At 40.7% G+C, this 25,789-nt stretch overlaps 2 protein-coding genes across 5 annotated transcripts in view; one reads left to right on the plus strand and one right to left on the minus strand.

The window, feature by feature from the left end:
• PDE10A (phosphodiesterase 10A) overlaps positions 1–25,789 on the minus strand; it is a 120,095-nt gene that overhangs the window by 24,059 nt on the left and 70,247 nt on the right. Inside the window, exons 16-22 of the mRNA XM_081000765.1 lie at positions 22,996–23,146; positions 18,814–18,969; positions 16,795–16,967; positions 15,928–16,039; positions 14,061–14,141; positions 13,055–13,143; positions 957–1,653 (exon numbers count right to left, since the gene is read on the minus strand). Coding sequence (XP_080856891.1) covers positions 957–1,653; positions 13,055–13,143; positions 14,061–14,141; positions 15,928–16,039; positions 16,795–16,967; positions 18,814–18,969; positions 22,996–23,146 — 1,459 coding nt within the window. The remainder of the gene's footprint in view (positions 1–956; positions 1,654–13,054; positions 13,144–14,060; positions 14,142–15,927; positions 16,040–16,794; positions 16,968–18,813; positions 18,970–22,995; positions 23,147–25,789) is intronic.
• Positions 2,848–25,789, plus strand: part of LOC308474458 (uncharacterized protein) — a 34,540-nt gene continuing 11,598 nt past the window's right edge. The window contains exons 1-3 of one of the 4 annotated variants that reach the window (XM_081000761.1): positions 2,848–3,027; positions 3,914–4,077; positions 13,764–13,795. In XM_081000761.1, the coding sequence (XP_080856887.1) occupies positions 3,011–3,027; positions 3,914–4,077; positions 13,764–13,795 (213 nt within the window). In that variant the 5' untranslated portion in view covers positions 2,848–3,010. Of the gene's footprint in view, positions 3,028–3,856; positions 4,078–6,091; positions 6,324–13,763; positions 13,796–25,789 lie in introns of those variants that run through there. The other 3 variants (XM_081000762.1, XR_013984733.1, XR_013984734.1) reach the window with 3 other exon arrangements.

The raw sequence follows: 25,789 nt of genomic DNA on the forward strand, positions 1-25,789 counted from the left end.
TCATTTGCCTTTGGCAGCAGTAAAGCTCTGCTGGATAGTAATAATAATAAATAATATTTATTTATTTATACCCCGCCCCTCCTGGTTCAGAAAACTGGGCTCAGAGTGGCTAACAACAAATTTAAAACACTTAATTGTGATACAACAAAAAACAGCATAAAATACAGTATAAAAGTGTGAATAACAATAAATTCAAAAATCAAAAATCAGTTTAGAGGAAAATCCATCCAATAAACATTAGATGATCACCAGGGCTAGCTGGCTAAATTAGTCCTATGAAATACAATTGCCTCTGGTCTATTTTTGGGGAAACCTGCAAGATGTTTAAGTTTTTACTCTGCTAACTATACGTTGGAATCTGCTCTGGATCAATATTGAGCAGAATTTCGTGACAGTTTTGGCATTTCCAGACAATCTAGTTAAACTGGGTTCCTACAAAGCTGCTGAAGGGTTAATTCAGAATTTGGGGGGACAGTGGGCTGCAGTAGTGGTTGGTGGTGCAGAGTGGGGTGTGGTGGCACTGCTCAAGACTGGCTTCCCAATGTGGAGATCACTGCTAGTAACCAAGAGGGGGAGAGTAGAGGAAGTGGTGGGGTCAGTGTGGTGTGGAAAGAGCAGTGGGGTCTGTCCGTCACCTTTGTCCTCTTGGTTACCCTCAGCAACCTCCACCTTTGGAAGCCGGGTGAGCAGGGCCAACCCACTCCACCCTGCTCCATCAACCACTGCTGATTAATTGAACCCATTCTAACAGATGACAGGTTTGAGAGCTTGAATACCCGGCTGAGGACTAGTGATATTTCTCACTCTTCTAATAGACAACCAATTATCATCTCAAGATGAATACATGGCTTACCCACAACACTGATTCCCCCCCCCCCCCACTTATCATTTTTCCAGAGTTTTACATGTGTTGGGAGCCTGTGTTCCTCTCTCATTCCACACTACCCTTTACTTACCTCAGCCAACGTCCTTTCATGGTGCTCTGCTGAATCGCTCCCAATAAAGTCGTTCTTCAGCAAATCTTGCTTTGCTATCACATCTTTCTGAAACTGCATGAACTTGCGAAACTGGTCCGTTCTGGTCACACCAGCCAAGTAAGAAGGAAAGAATTGGTATTCATCTTTCGTCTCCTCCATGGCACAAAGCCGACTGTTGATTGTCGGTTTGTATTTCAACGTTCTCATCTCTGGAACCTCCAGCTCTTCCCTGATAAGTTGCTCTTGAAAAATGCCCAGTTCCTCCTTTGCCTTCTCAGCATCCTTCTTTCTTTGCTGTTTGAAAGATGTGGAATTGAGGGAAGTGCTCACTGGAGATCTGTAGCTGGCCTTGAATGCCCGAGGTTGAAAACATGACTGAGAAGCAGATTTGGCACGGGTGGGTGTGGGTGTTGAGTCCACACAGCTGCTCAAGGTAGCTTGTGTCTTTCTGGATACCACACTGGATGTTGTGAAATTGGTTCTTTTTGTGAGGATTAGTGCAGATTTCTTGGCACTTTCCCAAAAGTTGTTCTTGATCCATTGCTGGGGCTTGTAAAGCTTGTCATGGTTCAGGTGGCCAGAGGTGTAAAGCTGAATGTCAGCTTTGTGGGCCTTTTCCATTCTGTCTAAGAGGTCCTTGAGGCTGCTTTTTTGGTTCTCGCCTGCCATGAGGAATGTTCGTCGCTGTGCATACAAACAGAATGGTCAGGTCAAGCAAAAGAAAGCAAAACACTCATCTCAGTGTCTCTTGTCTTCCGTCAAGAGTTCTGGAAGTATTTTGGTTCACACTGGATATCTGGATGCTGTTGACCTAACCCCACCACACTATAATGCCTCTCCTTTAGGAAAAAAGCACCGCTCCCAGCCAAAACAAATGCTCCCTTTATTTTGCACCTCTCTTCCCCAATTCATTCTCCAGAGGACTGTTTGTCACACTGGACTATATAGGCAAAAATGCAGTCAGAATGAGTGTGAGAAGAAAGGTTTTCGCTCACTGGCCAAACCTGTGCACAGAGTCTGTGTACATAAAAACAAAAATGCAGAGAACAGGCTGCTTGCGTATAAGTTGTACCCATACGATCTGTTGTACACATAGGATCCGTATACAGCTTTGTATGAACACAGATGTTTGAGATATGGCCAATGGTTGCCCCACTTTCCATGTGTTTATTCTATCTATATTGTCATCTGCAGTGAGCTATTGCATTTAGTGAATACATGTCATAAGAACTGCATGGATGTTTTGTATATGTCCTTAAGCCTGTCCTGCTAAGATGGCTATTTTACTAGGGACCAGTAGGCTGACATGCATCCAAATGCACTTTCAGGTGGTAAAGCTAGATTGTTGTTATTATTCAAAGAAGGGCTACTTGAAAAAAGCAAAGACAAATGAATGCCTTTTGTTTAAATTTCAGACTAACATGCCAGCTATGCTACTCGCATTTCTCAAGGTGTAGGGTGTTTGGCCAAAATGAAGAATCACTACTTGTGCTATGTGGGAAATAGCATCCACTTGGGAATGAAGGCTGGATCAAGTTATAGGATTTAATGGAAATGACAACAACAACAACAACAACAACAACAACAACAACAACAACAACAACATCATTATTATTTAAACCCCACACATCGGGCTGGGTTTCCCCAGCCACTCTGGACAGCTTCCAGCACATATAAAAGCATAATAAAATGTCAAACATTAAAATCTTCCCTGATGCAGGGCTGCCTTCAGATGTCTTCTAAAAGTCTTTAAAGCCAGCCAAATCAGTGGGATATAAATAATAAAATTATTATTACTTATTCTAAGTGGAAGGGTGGAATGTGTGCCCATCATATCCTTTAGTCAGCCTTTTAGATCCCTAAATAGCACCCACTGTCTGGTACAGGGTCTGCCTGCCCATCCTGTGTGTTGTGGCTTGAAGTGTTCCACAGTGGAAAGACCAATGTTCCTTTTCTGCTTAGATCATGATCTCCATTGCCTCCAGACGCTGCATAGATGATCCTTTCCCTCCTGGCCAAGGATTGGTTGAGAAATGGTCCATGTGCAAAGGTGAAAAAATAAAAAAACGACCTCTGGATGGTTAAGTCCAGTCAAAGGTGACTATGGGATGCAGCGCTCATCTCACTTCAGGCTGAGGGAGCCAGCGACTGTCCACAGACAGCTTTACGGGTCATGTGGCCAGCATGACTAAACAGCTTCTGGTGTGACGGGGCACTGTGATGGAAACTAGAGTGCACGGAAACGCCGTTTACCTTCCCGCCACAATGGTACCTACTGTATTTAGCTACTCGCATTGGTATGCTATTGAACTGCTAGGTTGGCAGGAGCCAGGACAGAGCAACAGGAGCTCACCCTGCCACACAAATTTGAACTGTCAACCTTCCGACTGGCAAACCCAAGAGGCTCAGTGGTTTAGACCACAGCGCCACCCGCTCTCTTTTGGTCCATGTGGCTACCACATGTTATGTTGGAATTCTGAGCTTCAACATGATTTCTGAGTTTCCTACCAATAAACACTTTTCAATCACTTAGAAAACAGCAGAGGTTCAAAACAGCAAAACACTGCACATTTTTTTGCTTGGGTCATCTTATAAGAAATTACCTATAAATACACCAGCATGGCTAAGTACAAGAAACTTATTTTTTAATTTAAATATAATGGAAGAAAAATAAATTAACAAGTAGCAGTCTTTCAATAAATTCCAGCTTCAAGTAAGCAAGATATGTGTTGTTGTTTTTTTGTGGCATCTTGCTTTTACTGTTTACTCATTCAACACAATTCCTTACTTGTTCAAAACAGGAAAAAAAACTCCCAACAATTACTCTAACAAACCCGATTACTAAAATGCATTTAAACTGCGCACTAACTTACATTTCACAAACTCCACAAAGTATAAGACGTTAACTGCTGCTTTTATGCTGGTTCGTTCCCAAGGAAACCCGTCAAACATTCCAAGTTCTATTTAAACTGCCTGTGCTTGTTAAACAACAATGCATGCGTGACCAGGCCTGATCAGAAGCAAAATCCCAGTTCCTGGATATTCCACGAGATAATCTTTATTTGCAACAGAGGATATTTTAAATTCTTAATGGTGAATGGTGAGTCCAACTTCTTTGTTTGAAAGGATAGCTGGTTGAAAAGTGTTGAATATAGCAAACTTTCCAAGATAGGATTGCCTGCGGTAGTTTTTTCAAGTTCTGAATTCATAATATACAATATGTGTGCATCAAACACAGTAACTTTAAGGTGTGGTGCAAAGTAAGGTAGAGATGAATGAGAGGCAGGATGGTGGTCAAAAGAGCCAAAAAATGCCACAGCAGCAGAAAGAAGAGTTTCCAAGCTGCTTATATTGTTATGATCAACAATCAGAACAAAACTAATGCTGGATTTTTTGAGCACACAAAAATGCTTCCGTGTGCTTAACATCATACAGCAGTCCTCTCAAATTAGCAAGAAAAGTGAGTTTGATTATGCACCGATATTGAACTATTTATGCAGCTCCCCCTATAGACACATAGAGAGGGAGAGTACACAAACTGAGCAGAGGTTTCTGTTCCCACTTCTCCCCAGAAATTGTAATAAAAATGAACACAAGATGCTTTTTATAAAAAAATCTCTGTATTCAGTAATATTCACAACATGTATATATGTATATGTCTGTATAATTCAATTAAAATTATGAACAATTCTAAATATTTAATGTATCATACATATATTTATATGTATAATTACATATCCACAGAAGATGCCTTGCTGCATTACAGCCAGCTGTTAAAGCAGAAATAGGATTCACTATAGGACTCCAGATATGCATATGTTCTGGCTGTTTGGTTTTGCAGACTTATTTACAACTTATCTAGTCCATAATAAACCATTTATGTTCTATTGTACAAACATAATTGTAAAGATTTGAGATCGTTTAAATACAAAGACTGCAAATGAATACATGAAAATATTACATACCATATACAGTATTTATAATTCATAGATGCAAAGTTAAGACCTATTTAAATTATTGCACTTGCATATTTTTTACAAAGTTTCCTCAGCATTATACATAACTTCCCACCTGAACTCCTTAGATATAATAAAATTGGATAGTGTTGCCTCTGAAGTTTTTTTCTTCCCAGAACAAACCACCAGAACCTGGAAAAACATGGATCTAAATCTACAAACCAGTTACGTTATTAATGTATGGAGTAAAAGGTAAAAGTAAAGGTACCCCTGACCATTAGGTCCAGTCATGGATGACTCTGGGGTTGCGGCGCTCATCTCGCTTTATTGGCCGGGTCATGTGGCCAGCATGACTAAGCAGCTTCTGGCGAACCAGAGCAGCGCACAGAAACGCCATTTACCTTCCCTCCAGAGTGGTACCTATTTATCCACTTTCACTTTGACGTGTTTTCGAACTGCTAGGTGGGCAGGAGCAGGAACCGAGCAACGGGAGCTCACCCCATCGTGGTGACCTTCTGATCGGCAAGCCCTAGGCTCTGTGGTTTAACCCACAGCACCACCCGTACCCAATGTATGGAATACACTCCCATATTACAATCAAGCACAGTTTTTTGGTCAGCAAACTATGAAAATTACTCTGGTGTGCCTTTGATCGGTTGTTATATTAGAACTATATTCTGTGTCTCCTAATGCCAATTTAGGGAGAATGACCTGTTGTCCTCAGAACAAATGTAGTTGCCTTACACATTGCACAACAAGGGGACTGCATCACAGTGCTTTTAAAACTTGCCAGAACCACGTGGAGACTTACAGGTCATCTACTTTTTTTTATGAAAACAAATGCCTTACATATTCTATATAGCTTTAGCACTCACTGAGCAAGTGACTCGCCGACCCGTTAACACAAACCAGAGAATACAGAATTTTGTCAAATTATGTGCTTCACAATCGATTCCATTGGTACAACCGCTGTGCTCCCCCAGTGTCAACCATGTAAACTGCAGTGACATTGGTATGGGGAGGGGCAGCTCCTCAGCCCTGCCCCATTATGTCATCCACTGCACCATCCATTTGCATTTGTGGCCTCTGTAACCTTTTTTCCTCTAACTTCTTCCACAAATGGTTAACAGCTTGCGGCCTCTTTCAACTTTTATTTAGGCAAAATGATTCAGGGTGGCTCCAAATGTGACACAAATGACGAGCAAGCATCTACTTGCAGGTTGAAGTTTGGACTGGGACAATGCCATGTGACCCAAAAACACGCCTACTTGCAACAAAATCCCAGGAGATGGAAGGCTATGCATGTACTTAATATAAGCATGTAAATTTTACACTGTAAAAAGATAGCAGTTACGTAATACTGCCAAGAACATTAAATGACTTCAATCTACCTAACTTCTGAGACTCTTTTATATTGTAAAAAGGAATACAACTCAATTCTGGTTAAAATTTGCTGTGGAGGAAGGGATAGAACATAAAAGGATAGATATATGTATATATACCTAAACCATAAATTAAAAAAATTCAGTGCCAATGGCAGACAAGAGTAAAGTGCATCTGCTGATCATCTGCAGGCAGCCTGCGATTCTGCCATCCATGGAACCACTGCGTATGTGAGTGCAACCTATTTCCATAATAATAATAATAATAATAATAATAATAATTTATTAAATTTGTATACTGCTCTTCATCCGTAGATCTCAGGGCAGTTCACAACTTAAAAATAAAGGAAAAAAACACAAAATACGTAATAGACATGAACAAAAACAAACCAATAACCCCCCCCCCCTTTCAAATGTGAGTCATCATTATGGAAATAGGTTGCCCTCACTTGCAGATGGTTTGTGTAGTGCCCACACATACCAAACAACTCCTAACATGGTCATCGGGTGCATAGATATCAAGCTGCACCATATGTACCATTGCCACTACAGTGTGAACCAGCCTGAAGTCTGAATATTTGGCAATTTAAAAAAATATTAAAATATCACATATATGGAACTGTTTCTTGCATTACTAACTCTGTCATTTTTCTAGGGTGTGTGCGTGCATACTGTGCATAGAAATGCTTTGCATTAATCAGAAAAAATATATAAGACATACATAGACACATATATGCAGTTGTCCGAATGAACAAAATCTGATCATACTAGTTTATGTTCTTTCTTTAATAGGGACTCGGTTCTGCTGGGCAGCAATGCCCATATATGAAGATAAGAATGATTAAAGTGAATCAGCAGACCACCTTTACCCTTAGGGCAGTGAAGTCAACTGGATCCATTCAACAAACTGGGTCTTTAAAAAGACCCCCCAAATCACAGATTTAAATCTAAATGTTTTGTGTAAAACAAAGGCTCAAACATATTTCTGCAATTATATTTCTGACCAGATAGTGCACATTTACATACAAACTTGTAACAGTATTTGCTGTTAAAGCAAATCTTTTTGGAAACCCATTTGATTGGGGGGGGAAAGATAAATATTTTGGGGCTAATGCAGCATTGTGAACAATGTACTGACAGTACAGTCTGTACAAAATGTTGAACAACAATGAAAAAGTCAGCACTGTCTATTAGTCAGATAAAAACTAACAGATATTATGCTAAAGCAACATTGCCTCAAATCTACCATAGGATCTATGTATGTGAACTGTAAAAAGAGTTGTTTATTCTGCACAGGGCATTGGCGAGAACGAAGTCTGCTTCTAACAGTCCTCCATAATGGCAAGGGTTCACTCTTAATGATTGTGCTATATTTAAAGTTTTGCAGCAGCAACAGCAGCAACAAAAAAGTACTCCGAGAATTATAGCATGTGATTCTATTGTCAAGTAATGAACTTGGCACACCAGTTCTTTTCAGGGTTATTAGACCATCTCTCAGATATCAACCTGCATAAAGATATTCTCACAGTACCTTCCATTTCATTGTCACACTGTTGAGAATACATCTAAGCAGCAATAGAAAAAGCACTAGTAAAGTGTCCCCTACCGCTTCTTCACATGCATGTCTTAAATCAGGGGCGGTGACTCTTGAGAGCTGCATTTCCTGTTGGCCATGCCTACAAGGGTTGCATTGCAGTGGTGCACATGACCACAAAAGTAAGCAGGCCAACATGGACATGGCCATTCCACAGTCACACACACGCCACACACACATCACACACAGCATGTGATTTGTGCAGATCAGGCCTATACATGGTGGACATTTTATGTACAGTCATTTAAATGTTACATACAGTACATAAATGGCAGCCAGGCCCATAGGAAAGTGCAATCTTGCTCCCTCGCCACTCATAGACTTTACACACCTGGGAGATTTGAGAGAACAGTGTAAGATAAAGGGAAAAGAAAAGGATATACTAGCTCAAAATTCATTCAAGTTAACAACAGAACTTGCTGAGGTCAGAGGAGTGAGGATTAAACTCAATGGCTTATTTATACATCCTACATGCCTATTAAGGTTAATATGTTTGCACTAGGTCTGAAACTCAATTCTGCAAAGAAGTATACACTGACTTCACATAATGTAATTATTTGCAGAATAGGGGCCCAAGTTAGTACAGACCTTCATTCACAGTATTCAAGTGCAAGGGTTTCCAAATCACTCTCTGGTTAAGAAGGCAACCTGCTTACAATACTAAGGAGGGTGTTTTTTGTTTTTGTTTTTTGTTTTGTTTTTTAAAAGCTCTCAGTTGTTTGGGAATTCAAATGGAAGGGCAGAACAGAACGCACACAGTACAAGTGAGCAACACAAAACCTAGTTTCATTTACTGTGATGGTACCATGAAAACTTTTGTCTGGAAGGTCCTGTTTTTTGTGGATTAGTTGGGATTTGGAGACTTGTCTCTAATACTTGCTAAAATATAAATTTAAATACCTGGCAGATTTCTGTTGCCAAATTTGAAATTTAAGCCCATTACTCTTACTAATGTTGACAGGAAGGCCTCTTAGTACCTTACAGGACAACTACATCTCTACTTATCAGAGGCACATATTCTATTATTTCCATTGTAAAAATGGGCACATATTGTAGCTGATGAAATCACTTTGAAGAACCATAGGTCACACCCAGGGCTTTTTTTCAGGGAATGCACAGGAACCCAGTTCCAGCACCTCTCAAGTGGGCACATTGCCATCATAAGAGAACATGGGAGGTGTCCATGGTAAGCTCTGGCACCTCTTTTTCTAGAAAAATAGCACTGGTTATACCTTTCAAATGTTTAACATGTTTGCAGTAGAGCAGTGTTCCATGATGTAAACAGAATAATTTCTGGAGTCTTCTATCTGGATGTTAAATTCCTCCTCCCCCACACACATTTGCAGCAAGATTAATTCAAGTACTGTAAACTCAAAGATAGTTTCAGTCCCAGATATTTTCTGGTAGCATCTGAGCTGATTGCACAGAGATCAAACATAAACATTACAATAACAATGTGGAAATGTCCTATGTATAGCCAAGAACTCCCCAAGTGAAACTGGCATTAAAGCCAGCCACAGTATAGTGTTGTAAGTACCACTGAAAATCTCTGCTACAAAGACAAAATGCAAAAGCAACACCCAAGATTTGCCTTCCTTGCCCAACAATTTTAAATTAAGGCCTCAGCAAAGTAGCCCATGAGAAAAAGGCAGTCTTATATTTACAAGCCAAGCATTTGCTTTGATAGCTGATTCTGCAATAGTTGAGTTGTTCATCAGTCTCTCTGTACACACTGGATCAGCAAAGAAAAGAAAGGTGCACAAGTCTTCCCAGTTAGAATTTGCAGTATTTTTATCCTTTTAAAAGCCTTAAAAGGTGGTGGGAGTCTCAAAGAAATTTTAAAATGTGAATCAGTCTGTAATTTCCACAGGTAGCACATCTGTTGAAGGGCTATTTGTCTGTGCTGGTATCCATCCATATGCTTCTTCTCCTCGTATCACTTTTTCCCATTGTTTAAGATTTTCCCTGGAGAGGCAAAAAGAGCCAACATTCAACATAAAATTACTTTATTTCCAAACTAAGATATCTATGGTATACAAAAGTCAGCAACAATAATATTTTATAGGGCTTGATCTCTTTGATTTTTTTTTCAAACTTCAGAAGGAGACTCCAGAATGAAACCACTCAGTTACAATTTACTGAGAAGTTCAAATCTGTCACCTTTGGCCTGAATGGGTTTCTGTCTCATTACAAGTACTAATCAGGTTACTAATACCTGGGTGTATGGGGTGTTAGGGGAGGGGTAGTACCTCTGGTGGGGAACATGTTGTGCTCCTTCTGGGGTAGTTTGTCCACCTTTGCTCCCCACCCAATACTCAGCTCTCACTTGTGGCTTCTAGAAGCCATCAGCATGCAACAGTGGCCACACCCCAGGAATGGCTTCAACTGGCCAGCTAAACCAGGTACGGGTGGCCGATGGGTCTCAAATCATCAGTGAGTTAGGGACTTCTCCTGCATGCAAAGGCAGGCTCTGGCTGATTGAACGGATGAGACCAATAGTGGGTCCAGTGGTTAAGAAGGCAGTGCTCTAGAGGGAAATGAGGCGTAGATAGGACTCGACAATGTAGGAAGGTAGCCCATCTAGGAGAAGGAAAACTCTGATCTTAAACCTCCACTGCGTTATGGGATACTTTCAGGAGAAGAAAAGGCTAAAGAGCAAACACTACACAAATCCAGAGTGAAGTCCCTAAGACTGAACAGAACCCATCATTGCGTTTCACTCACCTTATTTTCCAAGAATAATTAATTTAAATGTTTTATTTTCCATCTCTCTTAAATATGTTTCTCCCCCTACACCACGTACAGAGAGTCCTGCTAATCAAATTAATGAGTAAACTATCACATGCTGGGAAATCAAACTGCAATTTAACTGGGGAATCAAGTTGGAATTTAGCTATCAGTTTGTCGTGTTAGATAGCTGCCTGCGGAAAAGTGAGTGTTTTTGCTGATTGCACTGACTGATACGGCTTGATTGCTGGCTGAGTGCATACAGCTGGAACGTGGCTCAGAGCATGACTCACTGTAACAGCAACTCTGGCACATGTGGTGGTGTTGTCACTAAAGGGTATTTACCTTTAGGTTGCTACTTTAGGGAGGCATGTTTAAGTGAAATCATGCACATTTGAAACACAATTGAAAAAGCCTGCAAACACCCTGTTCTGCCCTTGCCCTGCCTCTTTTTGTGATGTTTTCGTGTCACTTCTGTTTGGTGTGATGCACATATGCATGGACACGCCTTAAACTGCCGCTGCCTGTCATAGTGAAATTAGCATATTCTTCCTGCTGGGGTGGAAGCATTTCAGCCCTGCCACTCTTCTAGAAGTTACTGGCAGCTTATGCGTTGAGTCCTCTGGTTTGGTGCTGCTGCTACTGAATGCCAGATCAATCCACAATAAGATCATGCACATCCACAACTTGTTCATGAATGAAGAGGCTGACCTGACATATATATTACCAAAACTTAGATGGATGAGGTGGGTGGGCCTGACCTGGGTGCTCAGTACTACACCAGGAGAGATCAGAGGGTCATGAGGTGTATGTTGGCAAACTGCTCTGTGAAACACCTACTCCCCTCCGTTAAACGCAGCTGCAGCGAGGTTTAAGAGAAAGGGGAGGCTCTTTGGAAAATCACCCTCTGAAGCGGCTTCCTCCTTTAAAAGAGGGCAGGATTAGAGTGAGCTGTAAGTGAGTGTGTGTGTGTATCAAGGGAGGGGGCTGGCCAAGTGTGAGTGAGGGGAATTGGCAAAGACCTTGGCAGGTAGGCAGGGTTGGTGAAAGGAATAAGCAGGGCTTACAGCCCCAAGTACAATGATATTATTATAATTTAATTGACTGTATAATCCAAACACACACAAAAGTAAAGAAGTTACAGGGGGAAAAAGAACAAAAAGTCAACTATGGAACATCTCCAAATCCTCTTTATTTTTGAAAGGCAAGTTACGCTGAGAAGGGTGACTTGTCTGGTGAAGGCATTTAACTTAAGACATGTAATCAGTACACCCACCAAACATTGGGCTGAGATGGCAGTGATGGCAATATTTACTTTTTGATTAAGCTGTTTTTTTACTCCACCTTTCCATAACATGTCTGAGGCAGCGAACCACACCCAAAACCAATGAAACAATACAGCAATAAGGATATCAATGCAGAAGCACAAATCACTAAAACATTCTTTTTGAAAAATCAATTAAAACAGACCAGCAAAAAGTAAAAAGGAATTTTCCACAAACAACTTCAAAATCTAAACCCAAGAGGGTCACAATGACTTGTTACAGCCCAAAAGCTTTCTATAACAAAAAGGTCTTAACACTCACACAAGACCATCAGAGAGAGCAAGGGAGCCTCTTGCCCTAGGCAGTGTGTTCCTGAGACTAGACCTAAGCAGATCAGGCCATCTCCCTAGTTCCATCTTTAGATGCTGGTGGGACACACAAGAAAACCTCCATGCTTATTTATGTGCTTAAAACATGGATATGCTTGCCACATTTGATGGGTTCCATGTTTGTTTATTTAGAAGATTTATAAAGTACTTGACCAAAGAGTGGTGTACAAGTAAACTTGTAAATAAAACACGATGGTTGATACTGCTGGCCAGTTCTCTTGTGCCTCCATCGATTCCATATTCCCTTTAAGTAGCAAATCATTCTTAATATGCCTATAGCTTGTCTATTTGGGTTTGAAGAATAAAACCACCACGAGGCATAGGACAAAGATTAATAAAGTCAGAAGTGGTTTCCGTGGTGGGGCAGAAGGGCAACACTAACTTCTCAGGAGGGAAAAGGGAGGGTAAGGTAGAGGGAAGGTCAGTGTTGTGCAGGCAAACTGGCAGAGCCAATCTGGTATTCCTGCAGAAGCACCCACACTGACTTCCCCCACGACTGCACCTCTCCCTCCCAGTAAGCAGCTGTGACGTACCTGCCAGGAAGCTTGTGTTGAGGGCCCAGCTCATCTACTGAGCTGCTTCTGCATTAAGTCAAGGATCTGCACATGCACTACAATTACTCAGTTCTAGACGGTATCTAGTTAACACCAGGGAGGACTGGCTACCTCTCCCCCAGTCAACTTTTATACTTCAGAAAGAATATCTAGATAGCATGTGCAGTGGTCTGCAGCTGGAAAAAGGATTCTGTGCAAATTATAGCTTACTTGCAAGCTCGAAGTAGTGGCAGAGTGGAAGGGAGGATCTGTGAGAGGGTGTTATAGCAGGGCAAGGCTACAGCATTGAAGAACCCAATCTGGAAAAAAAAATCAAATAGAACAGAATAAAAATCAACATAAGCTGTATTAAGCAAATTGGAAAGGTGTTGTAACAAATTTACTTGGCAGGAAAATTGTCTGGATATTTGTTATTAGCAATACCAGTCTTATAAATGGGGGGGGACGACCCCTAGAGTAACTACTTGTGGGTATGTTAACAAGCTTGCCACTAACATTAGTAGAAAAACAGAGCTCAAGTAAGTACAGCAGTTGTACAACTTCTGAAGCCTGAACTGAAAGTTATGGTAGTGATTCAAAAATCTGAACCTTAAAAGAGAATGTCCAGTGTTCTAACACTCTTTTAGCCTTGTATATGGTTATCTGTCCATGTATTGACTCTGTCCATCTAACCCAGTATTTTCTACTCTTACTGACAGTGATTTCTCTAGGCTTTTGGATACAGAGAGGTCATTCCTAGCACTCTTACCTGAGATAATTTTAACAAAAGAGGCTGGGGACTGAATCAGTGACCTTCTGAATGCAAAAGAAGAGCCCTCAGTTTGGCCGACCCTTCCCTATTCTCATAGGTTGGCACCAGACCTATTTTTTTCAGTATTTCCAGCTTCCAGCTTAAAACCATCTTTATATTTCCTACTAGGGTTTGTCACAAAGTCAACAGAAGATAAACAAGTAAGTAATTTCCTTGGGTTTTTTGTTCTGGGTTTTGGGGGAGAGGGGAGATGACTCACCCACAAACTAATGACCAGACTTCCATAGAATTCCAGCCATCTTTAAGTACCTGCTTATTACAATAAGCGTTGGCAGCCCCTTCTAGTTTTGTTGGCTTGGCTCTAACATGGCCAGATTCTCCCATTTCCTCATCCCATGCCATGCCGAAGGATCCCTCAACCCCCCAGAAGCAGCTTTTTGAAACTTCAAACATTTTTAGACCTACTTGGCCCTGAGGAATTTCATCTTTCTTGTCTCTGTCCATCATAGGAATAGGTTGAATACCTAACTTCTTCATTTCATCACCCTAAAATAAAGTGCAAGACCAAAGAAAGGGTTATTCCAGGTTATTTGGTCCAAAAATGTTTCTCATGTATATACAAACAGGTATTTAGAACTCAATATATTAATATCAGTGGCTTGGGATTAAGAAAAACAACTGAAGGAAATGATTTTTCAGCACAGAAAATCCCAGCTGGATCAGACCAAGGAGAAATCTAGTCCAGCCAGTTAGGTTATCTCCAGAAAGCCCACAAGCAAGGCAAGAAAGCAATAACCCCTCCTATGTTGTCATCCCGCCCACCACCCAGTCCAGTCACACCCTGGAGTTTTTATTCAAGGCCATATTGACCCTAAATTTGAAGTTTCCAGTATCAAACAGCTACTGTGGCCAATATCTGCTGACAGTCCTTTCCTTCATGAATGTGTTGAACCTGATAGATGGGCTCAAATGTACCTTGACAGCACTGGGGTGGTGGGGGAGGGGATTTTTGTGTGAGAAACAGAGTCTCTGCAACTCCCATGTCCCACAAAAATCAAACAGGAAGAAAAATGTCCATGTCCCAATGCAAAGACATAGTTCTCACAGATTCTCACAAATTGCCAGTGGTGGCTGATATGGATGAGTGATCTTCCATATTCTACAAACTCTAGATCTCAGTGAGGAAGGTACTAGTCTCATCTTGTCCCTGAGCTGCGAGTATTGTATATGTAGGAAGCTTTTCTGTGAGGAGAAGCATTCAAACGTGTGCCTCCACCTGCAATCTGCCGTGGTACATACAGGCTCTTTGTTTGCAAGAACTAGGCTTAAAACAGCTGCTTTAATTCTTTCCAAATAGCTGTGTGTGGGTGAGGCCAAAAAGAACAGTGGTCTGGGTGTTCCCTTGGATTCAGCTTTCTCACTAAAGGCCCAGGTGACCTCTGTAGCAAGGAATACCTTTCCTCAGCTTCAGCTGGTGCAACAGCTGAGGCTGTCCCTGGACCAAGGTAAATTGATCACAGTAGTCCAGGGAGTGGTAACTTCAAGACTGGATTACTGAAATAAACTCTGTGGGGAGCTTCCCTTGCTGTTGGTTTGGAAGCTGCAGTTAGTGCAGAATGCTGCAACATGATTACTGACAGGAGTGGGATTAAGTCAGCATTATACCTTTACTCAAAGATCTACACTGATTGCTGATTCACTAGTAAGCCAGATTCAAAGTTTTACTATATAATATATAAAGCCATAAGGTTGCTTTGCTTCCTGTGTCTCTTCGAACACTCCACTCTATGGAACTTGCACCACATATGTAATAAGTATTTCAGTGTGAGAGCTCCTGTGCTTTGCTGCTCCCTCCCTGCCTATAACAGTAGACAGGTACCCTTGTTGTACTGTTCTATACCCCTGCTAAAAACCTTTCTGTTCAAGGAAGTCCATCAGGACATACAATCTTAGCCCCATGTACTTCTCTATAAATTTTGATGCTTTTAATGATAATTGTTTTATATTGTTATTGCACTTCTCTTTGGGGTTGTTGTTATTTTTTAAAAAAATAATATTATTAAAGTGGGTTTATATATATATATATATTCTAAATAAATAATAATCCACTGCATTTTTTTTAAGCTTGGAAAAGGGTGGAGGAGAGAATAAAAGTGTGAGCCCAGCAATGCTTTGGATTCTGTGGTTTGTCCACTCCAACTCCTCCCTTCCACAACTTGGTAGAATTGCTCTGTGAAACAGAAGTACTTGATGCCTCCAATAAAATTAGGTTTAATGATGCACATGCCTATGTGATGCATATGCCAACATATAAACAATAAAATGCACGTACCTCCGCCCAAAATTCTGCATATATATCGCTGGCTGTCGTTCTGGTAACATGCCACAATTTTGTCACAGAACATAAGTCACAAGCTGTCATCATCAGCCCAATCACACGATCCCTAGAATATAACAACTGGAAAGCTATTGTGCAGTTTAAAGAGGTAACATTTGCTATTTTGTTTAAAAATATATTCTTATATTTATGTAGCAGCAGTTAAGATTGCTACGGAAATAACTTAAGTTTGATGTTCAGATTAATATTAATCTGATTAATATTCAGATGTTGCAGGACTCTAAATCCCAGCAGCCTCAGCCAGTCTGACTAATGGTCAAAATAAGGCATAGGCAAACTCAGCCCTCCAGATGTTTTGGGACTACAATTCCCATCATCCCTGACCACTGGTCCTGTTAGCTAGGGATGATGGGAGTTGTAGTCCCAAAAACATCTGGAGGGCCAAGTTTGCCATGCCTGGTCAAAATGATGGGAGTTGTAGTCCAGAAACATATGGAAATACACAAGTTCCCAAACCCTGGTGTAACCTTTCACAGATCTCATTTTTAAAACTTTCTTAAGAAAAGTGGCAGAGTTACGCATTCAAGTTTTTATTATCTATTTGCCTGTGTAAGGCATGTCAGAGAGTAGCTCAGATTTTGTTTCTGCAACTATACTTCTATAAACAAGTTCATATAAGATTTCATGCTTAAAGGCACTGCACAACATATGCTAACACTCTTCTAATGATTCCTTTATTTTTGAAGATTTATATGGACATCAATACACAGTAAACCAAACCTTTAAAGCAAATTAAAACAATGGACACGGCTAAAACAACATGACTTAAAAGTGAATTATAAATATTCATTTGCTCTTTACCTATGTGCTTGATTTTTAAGATTTAGTGATCTTGACTGATGCAACTCTTCCAAATGTTTCCTGTTTCCAAAGTACAGAGCAAGGTCTGTAGCAATGATGGCTTTGCGGATTATTTCCAGCACCTGCTCATACTCACTAGAGCTCAAATTAGAAAAGATATTGTGGCCTTCCAGCTATAAAAACAGAATTTTTAAAATGAACAAGCTAATATATTATTTTGAACTATTTTAAACCATTGTTTTAGAACTGTCTTTTAAACTCGATTCACATTCAAACATACAGCACTGCTGTATGTAACACAAGATTCTGACAACACCCTCAAAAGGCACTGGACTGGATCCAAACCTCGTCATGCTTAAAGTATTACTAACAATCTAAGCATTATGAAGTCGGATACAGCATTTCAAAGCTTAGTTAGGCACACTAACTTTTCAAAAACAATCTCGTGGAAGAGAAACCAAGAGAAAGCAACCTAGTTTACATGTAATGCTAAGCCAAACTATGGCTAAATGTAAATGAGCAAGAGGTCAGGTGCCCAGAATGAAAATCAGGGCCACTTTGCTCCTCCCTAGTTCTACTACATCTGTACTACCCAGAGCTAAGACATGGTTTGTCTCCCCAAAATAACTGGTAAGCTGAGAACAAGCCTTGGCTAGAGCTTGTGGCTTGTTTGGAGCAAGACAAACTACAAGCCTGGGTACACATATAACACTAAGTCAAATCATGGCTCCCTTCCAGGTAGCATGGCTGGACCAGAGAGGAGCAAAAAGACTGTGATTTCCACTCTTTGTACTGACATACTGTACTTGATTGTTCATGCTAATATATCGTTTGGCTGAGCCTTATGTGCAAACCACACCTTTTCCAAGTTGAAACTATGAATTACAAGAAACAGAGATGCCACCAAATAACTCATGGTGTAACATTATGATGCTGTGTTTTCTTGTTCCACTTCATTGGCTGGTGTTTATGGGGCAGACAAGTGCACAATATGATGATGGGGTGCCTTTACACATAACAGGTGAGGGGAAAGAATTCAATACAGGGTTGCTAATTGTAGCAACATCTCTGCGTTGTTTGTAACAAACAGTTGGATGGAAGTTTGGATTGGGTGGCAGTGTGGATCTATGAAAATACCTTAATAATACTTTTGTTTTTTAACTGCACCACATTACTTCATATCATCTCTAGGTAAATTTCTGGGAAGCATGGATTTGAAACACTGTTTAGAACTACAATGCAAATTTAAGAAATCATAAATAAACACAAGTAATGCCAGTATTTCTCCTTAAATGTAATTATGTTTTCTTTTTGGTTTCAAGCATTGTTTCACAAATATTAATTATACAGTTATCTAATGTAGCATGTAGGGCCTCATCACAAGATGACTGATAGGTATAAAGCATAAATAAAAATTCCAGAATAAACCATGAAATAAAGGGAAAATATCAAAATTGTAATGGAAAGATCGTATTTCCAAGAACTCTTTGCAAACCTGTAGAAAGGTGCAGAGCTTGCAGCCAGTCTTGTTCAAGCAGGCTGGGCCCATTTAAATGAAATGGCTCCTATCACAAAATGCTACTGAGATCGAGCTGAAACTCCTGCCTAGGGCTTAGTCAGGGGTCAGCAAACTTTTTCAGCAGGGGGCTGGTCCACTGTCCCTCAGACCTTGTAGGGGGCCGGACTATTGAAGGGGGGGGAAATGAACGAATTCCTATGCCCCACAAATAACCCAGAGATGCATTTTAAATAAAAGCACACATTCCACTCATGTAAAAACACACTGATTCCCGGACCGCCCACGGGCTGGATTTGGAAGGCAATTGGGCCGGATCCAGCCCCCTGGCCTTAGTTTGCCTACCCATGTTTTAGCCTAAGGATGACTGCTGCTGAAACAACATTTGAGGTCTGCTGTTATGAAATCTCCAGCCTGAGCCATGCATGGAGCTATCCAACGTGCCATCAAAGCCTCGCTTTACCTTTTGCTCAAAAAGAGAACATACTGGGAATGCAATTTACCTGCAATATTGATACTGTCTGTGAAAAATGGTGCTGCTCCATTGTTGAAGTAGAATAAAGAGCTGCCAATGGGTGATCAAACTTCTGAAGATAGCTGTTGCTATAACCCCTGTGATCCAGGTCATGACATAAACATGCAACCATAAGTCCTCTTCGCTAGATTGTAAGCAGACAGAATATGTAATCAGTGTTCCGATTAATTTAGTACCACTAGATGTCACTCTATTCCCTCCAAACATTCCAACAAGTCCATTAACAGGAAAAACACCCTGAAGCCTTATTTATATTTTAAAAAATATTTATATCCCACCCTTTGGCCCTCAAAAGACCCTCAAGGTGGTTTGCAACCACAAAACATATAACTTAATATACTAAAAATTAGATGCAATTAATACCAATTTTTTGCTATGGTTTTATCGCTTCTTTAAAGCAAGCATACAAAAATGGAATAACTATTTAGTGCATTAATTATTATTATTATTATTATTATTATTATTATTATTATTAATATCTCGCTCTTCCCGGCCAAAGCTGGCCTCAGAGCAGCTAACATCATACCAGTAAGACAATGCATAAAAACAAGCGATCAATAAATTAAGATACATCCCACAATTAACTCAAATAAATTAAAATTAAAATTAAAAGTGGACAAGTGGCAATCTTCAGGTTAAAATTGAATAGCTATTTAAAAGCCATTAAAAGTTCAGCAGAATAAATATATGTCTTGGTTGCCTGCTTCAAACCACAGAACTTTCCTCAGAAGAGAGTTCCACAACCAGGGAGCTACCACTAAAAAGGCCTGTCTCTAGTGTGCTTCCCTTGTCAGTGCAGGGCTTCTGTAACAGATGGACAGGTAAAAGAGGGAGGAGACCGTTCTTCAGATAACCTAGTCCAAGCCATTTAGGGTTTTATCTTGACTTGGGCTTGAAACAGAAAGCCAATCATTATGAGAAACACCTGGCTGACACTGAAAACAGCAGCCCCGTGTTGAGCTCATACATGTCAGAACATTTGTTTACTATCAAATTTCTGGCAGCAGCTGTTTAAGATCTCATCATCTTTCCTGCCTAATGAATCTGCAAGGCACTGCTTCACACTACGGTACAAAGTGCAATGAATAAATTTAGGAAATCATACATTGGCAAAAATGACTTCAGTATTAGTCCTCAATGCTAATTAGGTTTTTCTGCTTGCTTTCAAACTTGATGTTTTGCAAGTAACCATTCTTGAGCAAAGCAACTCTAAAGCAAAATTTCAGGAGGAAACCGCTGATTTAAAACTTTGAAAAGAGGTTCAGCTCTAACATGTGGCTTGAGGAGAGGTTTTTTCCACAGATGTTATTTTACCTATGTAAAGAAGTGTGTACTATCAATAGTGCTTTGTGAATGATCACTGTAATAATTTTACCTAAATTTGAGATTCAGTGTAATTCCCACGGCTTATATTTCTTGAATTTTATTTCCCTCTGACCTCACTGGTTTGTTTGCTTTTCTCAGTGCCAAAGGTGGCTAACCTGTGGTCCTCCAGATGTCACCAAACTACAGCTCCCATCATCCCTCACCATTAGCTGAGGCTGCTCTACCCCTGTGTGTATATGCCTGCCCACACTGAATAATGCTTCATGCATCTGTATATGGGGATTATAATCTACAAAAGGCCATGCCACAATATATATTTTTAATCTTCAAAGTGCCACAAGATTCTTTTTTGTTTATATATATTCCTATATAGATAATAAATCACACTATAACTACAACGGAGGCATTTTCATGTATGCTGTATGTACTGTTTACCAGAGCAAACTGCACGTCACCTGTGGGCAAATATTCAGTTACTCTGTTCCAGGCACCTGACATCCGCCTTAATAGATTATAAGTCCTTTAGGCAGAGAGCGTGTCACTGCTATGTTCTGTTCAGTGCCTTAAATAGTACTTGCATTGATTTTTCAACATTCAGCTATTTTTCCAAAACAACAGAAGAGAACCTTTTTATATCTGCCATGAATTTTACAAACATTTAGTGGGTCAGAGCACCCGCATATATTGTATCAGGCTGCGGTCAGTACTGTGTGATACAGAGGAAACAAATAATAGTATGGGGCACCACAAAAATGCAGCACAGGGCTTACAGGCTTTGCTGAACTCCCCATCTCCACTGGGATGAGTCCCGAAGCCACCAGGACCCAAGATATCAATTGAAAACTGAACTGTTAACTAGATAACTGCTACGAGAGAGGAAGAAAACTGCTTGGAAAGGGACAGACTCTCCTTTGGACTCAGGCACAACCAGAGTGTGAGCCTCAGGGTTCAGAAGCTTGTTCATAGGAGCAGGATACGCAAAATGAGAACATTAAGCCTTTCCATACTCCAATGGGCAGAATATCTGGTTGCACCATTCCTACTATTTTTGTGGTCTTTCCACTGTACAATTGTCTCTCTCTCTTCCCCCACCTTTCCCTGTCCTTCCTGATGTGGGAGGGAGACAGAGGAGGTGGAAAGAGAATCTAGAGAAAGAGTAGGCTAAGAGTCATCATGTATTGCATGGCGTTTAAAACAGAAAACCCTGCTGTCCCAGCAGAAGCAGAATGAGGACTAGGTGGTGATCTCTCACTGATCGTAGTTATTATAGGAATAAAGCTAAGCCCAGCCTCTGGACACCAATGGGTGATGTTGTCCTTCACAGAAGAATACCGTATTTTTCACCCCATAGGACGCACCGGCCCATAAGGCGCACCTAGTTTTTTGGGGGGGAAATAAAGGGGGGATTATTTTTCCCCCAGGCGCGGAGCTGGGGCGGGGGAAGCCCGAGCTTCCCCGAACCCCAGCCCCCAGAACAGGCAGCTCTCCACAAGCCGTGGGAGCCCAGCACGGGCTCCCACGGCTTGCGGAGAGCTGCGCGAAGCTTGAAGCCTGGGCGCACAGGAGAGCTGCGCGAAGCCTGGAGAGTCCAAGAGCGATGGCAACGTTGCGCGCAGCTTTGCCATCGCTCCCGGAGCTTGTGGGGCTGGGGGCGGGGGAAGCCCGAGCTTCCCCCGACCCCAGCCCCCAGAACGGGTCCGAGAGCGATAGCTTGCCGAGCTGGGGGGATAGCTTCCTGAAGCCTGCATTTGTCCCTTCATTTTTGGAGGGGAAAAGGTGCGTCCTATAGGGCGAAAAATACGGTACTTAAGTTCCTTCTGGCCACCTTCTAATTTTGGGATGATTCCAGAGAGAGGGTTGTGCCCTTCTTAGTTACTAGCAACTTCCCAGGATTTCTACTACTTATTTTAATTCATTTTCACAATGAGTCTAATTACCATGTTCTAAAATGAAGTTTTATGTTCTAAAATAAAGTTTTCTAAAATAAAGGTCAGTGTACAGTAAGCCCGCTACTTACACGGGGTTTCTATTCCAGGGATCGTGGTTAAAGTCAAAATCGTGTGTAGTCAAAACCCATTGGGTTCAACGATGGGTAGGATTGCCAAAATCATTTCCCCTGGGAAACTGCCCCCTTTCTGCCCCTTTTAATTTTTGCCTTGTGTGTAAAGCTGAATGCACACAAATTAAATGTGCATAAGTTGCAGGCTTACTATAGTACAATCTGTATTAAGAAGTCCAAAGGCTAGCTGTGTGTTAACCAGATGTCCTTTGTTATCCAAAGTTGTGCCCCAGAGGTAGTCAATGCAACATCCTCCTGATCTGCCTTAGCTAGTGATGATCAGGGATTATGGGAGTTGCAGTCTGCCAATATCAGGAAGGCACCAGGTTAGCTAACCCTGCTGTGCCCTTTTGGGTTTTCTCAAACTATTTCTGATTTTATGTATCACTATTATACCTAGCTATATCTAAGTAAGGCCGAGGTCCTGGGCTTTTTAAAATAGTGCAGACATTCCTTATTTCAAACCAGCAATGTTCTTTTTCTGAACCACATCATGTCCTGCCTTCATGCTCTGTTTGCAATTGTATACAGAATTCAAGATGCAGATGTACAATTGATTACAGCTGCAATACTATACACATTTGCCTGGGCCTTAGTCACATTGAACTCAGTGGGATATAGTGTATAGTATTGCACTATAAATGAAAAATTTCTTAAATTTAAAATCTTTTTCCATGCTGAATATAATTTTACACTGATCAAAACATGAAATTACACGTCGTGTCTGAGATATGAATGTTGATACTGAGAAAAATCTAAACTTACTTCTACATCTGTGAAAAGCCTGTAGTTATTCTTAAGAACAGCATACATGCAATGCGCAACTGTAACTGCATGCTTCCAGTTGTGATAGGGCACACGGCGGTAATTCTTCTTTACAGACAGTGTGAATCGACATAGTTTTTCTAGTTCAAAACTTTTAAAAAAATAGAATGGTGAGATAAAGCAAATGAAAGAAAAAAATGTAAGTTATTTTAACCAAACAGAATAAAAAGAGATTTTACACTAAACTTTATTTAATGCTCCACTGATAATGTTGCAAAAATTAGCAGAAGCATTTTAGTTTATTTTAATTCTCCTCAAAATTACTGGCCTTATTTACTTAAAATCTATTGCAAATGCATCCAGAGCTTATAATGATATAAGAAAAAATCTATTCAACAATAAGTTATGCTTTGCCATGCAAGCTCAGAAGTTCCTCTCTTCTCTCTGCCCTAACAGCCATGGTAAATATATTTGTGTACTGCGGAGAAATAATACATTTTCACGTCCACCCTCCCCCCCCAAAAAAGTAATAATAAGTTAGCTAACTGAAGGCCACATAAAGTTTTCCAGCTCTTCAAAACATTCTGGTTAAAGAAAAAAGGTCAATGGCAGATTCAATGCCACTGGCTTTTGCAGAGAATGAAGAATGTTGGTCAAACAATGTCTAGCCTACAATTCCGCACACAAGTTGAGTTCACATCTAAATGGAGACCAAGCTGAAAAGAGGAAAGCAGATGCACCTCTGCTTGGATATCAAATGTAGGTTCCCTTCATTGTCTTAGTACAGAAATACCACTAAAGAAACTGATTATACTCTCATTCCTTCCTCACTTCTCACTGCTTTCTTCTGCTGCTGCTGGTCCTTCTCTACAGTGACAGAGGGAACTGTGATGGTCCATTTCTACTACTGCCTCATAGCCTGGTAGGGAAGACACAGGCTTCAAGCAGCACTCCTGATCCCTTTGCTTTGTCACCCTTACTCGCTGGAAGTGTGTATGTGAATGTTTTGTTAACATTTTGCCCTGGGTGCAAAATTGCAGTACAAATTTCCACTTCCAAGAGAAATTGTTTACATTGTAATAATGCAGCTCCAGAGCACACGTGTAGAAGCTGACACACATACAAAGAAGGGCAATATTTCACTTATTCCCTGCAGAGTTCTTGGGATGCACTTCCCAACTCACAGAAGGTGGGACAGCTTCTGCACATGCAGAGTTGCATGTCCACATCAGAGTCCCACAGAGCTTCCAACTATGACCCTGGAACATGAGCTAAAAAATATATATCTGCAAGTAATTTCTCAGCAGCCTACTTTGCTTTTATTTATTTATTTATTAAAAGAGTAATTATTTTGAGAAAAACACACTTGTAGTGGTTCAAGAGCACCACTGCTAATGCCGCCTGTACATTCAAGTTAAGTTATAACAGTTTGGCTCATATTGCAAATCATATTTACATATCCCCTGCACCCCCCACACTCCACCTGTTCAAAGTTGGTGTCTAGGCTAAAAGCTCTAATTACCCTTCCTCCAAAACATCAGATTCCACATAAAGGCTCAAGGCTGACAGCAAAAGACTGGAATCTTCTTTTTTCAACCTGTCTTCCTTTCTGACTGCATTTCTGTGCCTGCATGTGCAAAATGGGGCAGACTTACAAGGCAGGAAAGAGAACTACCTTGCCTCTATGGTTACAATACATCTGACTAAGACATTTTAAAATTCAAAACTGAAAAAATCTGCTTTAAGAGCATTAAAACAGTGCCACTATCTATGGCTTACACCTCAACCATATGCATGTTTATTGAGAAGCCCCACTGGTGTCAGGGGTACTTACTTCCAAGAAGGCATGCTTGTGATCGCAAGCCGAGTCACTATTTAAAGAAACAACCACACTGAGTTGTACCTTTAAATTCATCTACTCAAATTACAGGGCCTTCTGACAATAATCACAACCTGTACCAGGATTCATGAAAAAATGCACATTGTCCTAATATACAGGTTGATTAACTGATGCATTAAAAAAAAAGGCCTGCATTGAAAAAGGCATAACTTTCCATGCAGGCTTTATGAAAACTTGTAAGTGAAAGGTGAACTTTTATACTTTTATAAGGTGAACTATTTCCAATGGTGGATTTGCCCTACTAGTAAGTGCTTCCAATTGCCCAAATTATAGAACATGGTTTTTCACCAACTCCCCACTACATACATAAGCACCCTGCTCCCTCCAGAAAAACTGTTAAAGAGGTCCAAGGAAAACTTTTAATACGGCATTGGCCTGACTCAAACATCATCCTAAACCATACCATGGGTTGAGTTCCAGGGAGGAGATCGTGGCATCTTCATTCTCTCCTGATAATTTTGCAGCTACACTGCATTAAGCCATGGCTTCGTATAGCATGCCATGCAAACCTCGGCTCCTGATTTAGCTCTCTCCAGACTAACTACACCCTTGAACTAAGCCAAGCCATGGTTTGTCTTAGTGTGGCATGCGAACCAGGCCATTATCTGTAGGTCCAATTCTTCCGAGAACTTGTAATAAACTTGTGATACAAGACAGGCTGAAGTTGTAAAATATAAATAATCAAAAGTGAAGCTAGAAATACAGGTAAACATTATACTGCTTGCAGAATGTTTAGCCTAACATCAGAAACTTCTGATAACATTATTCAAGGTAGAAGTATTCAAAAAATATAACAGGATATCCAACTCATAACAAGCTCCCTTTCCCACCTAACTGCTGCATCCAATGCCAGAAGCATGACTGACACATTCTGAGGGAAATGCAGCCCCAAAC

Source organism: Podarcis pityusensis (genome assembly GCF_964106645.2).
Source record: "Podarcis pityusensis genome assembly, chromosome: 3".
Lineage (NCBI taxonomy): Eukaryota > Metazoa > Chordata > Lepidosauria > Squamata > Lacertidae > Podarcis > Podarcis pityusensis.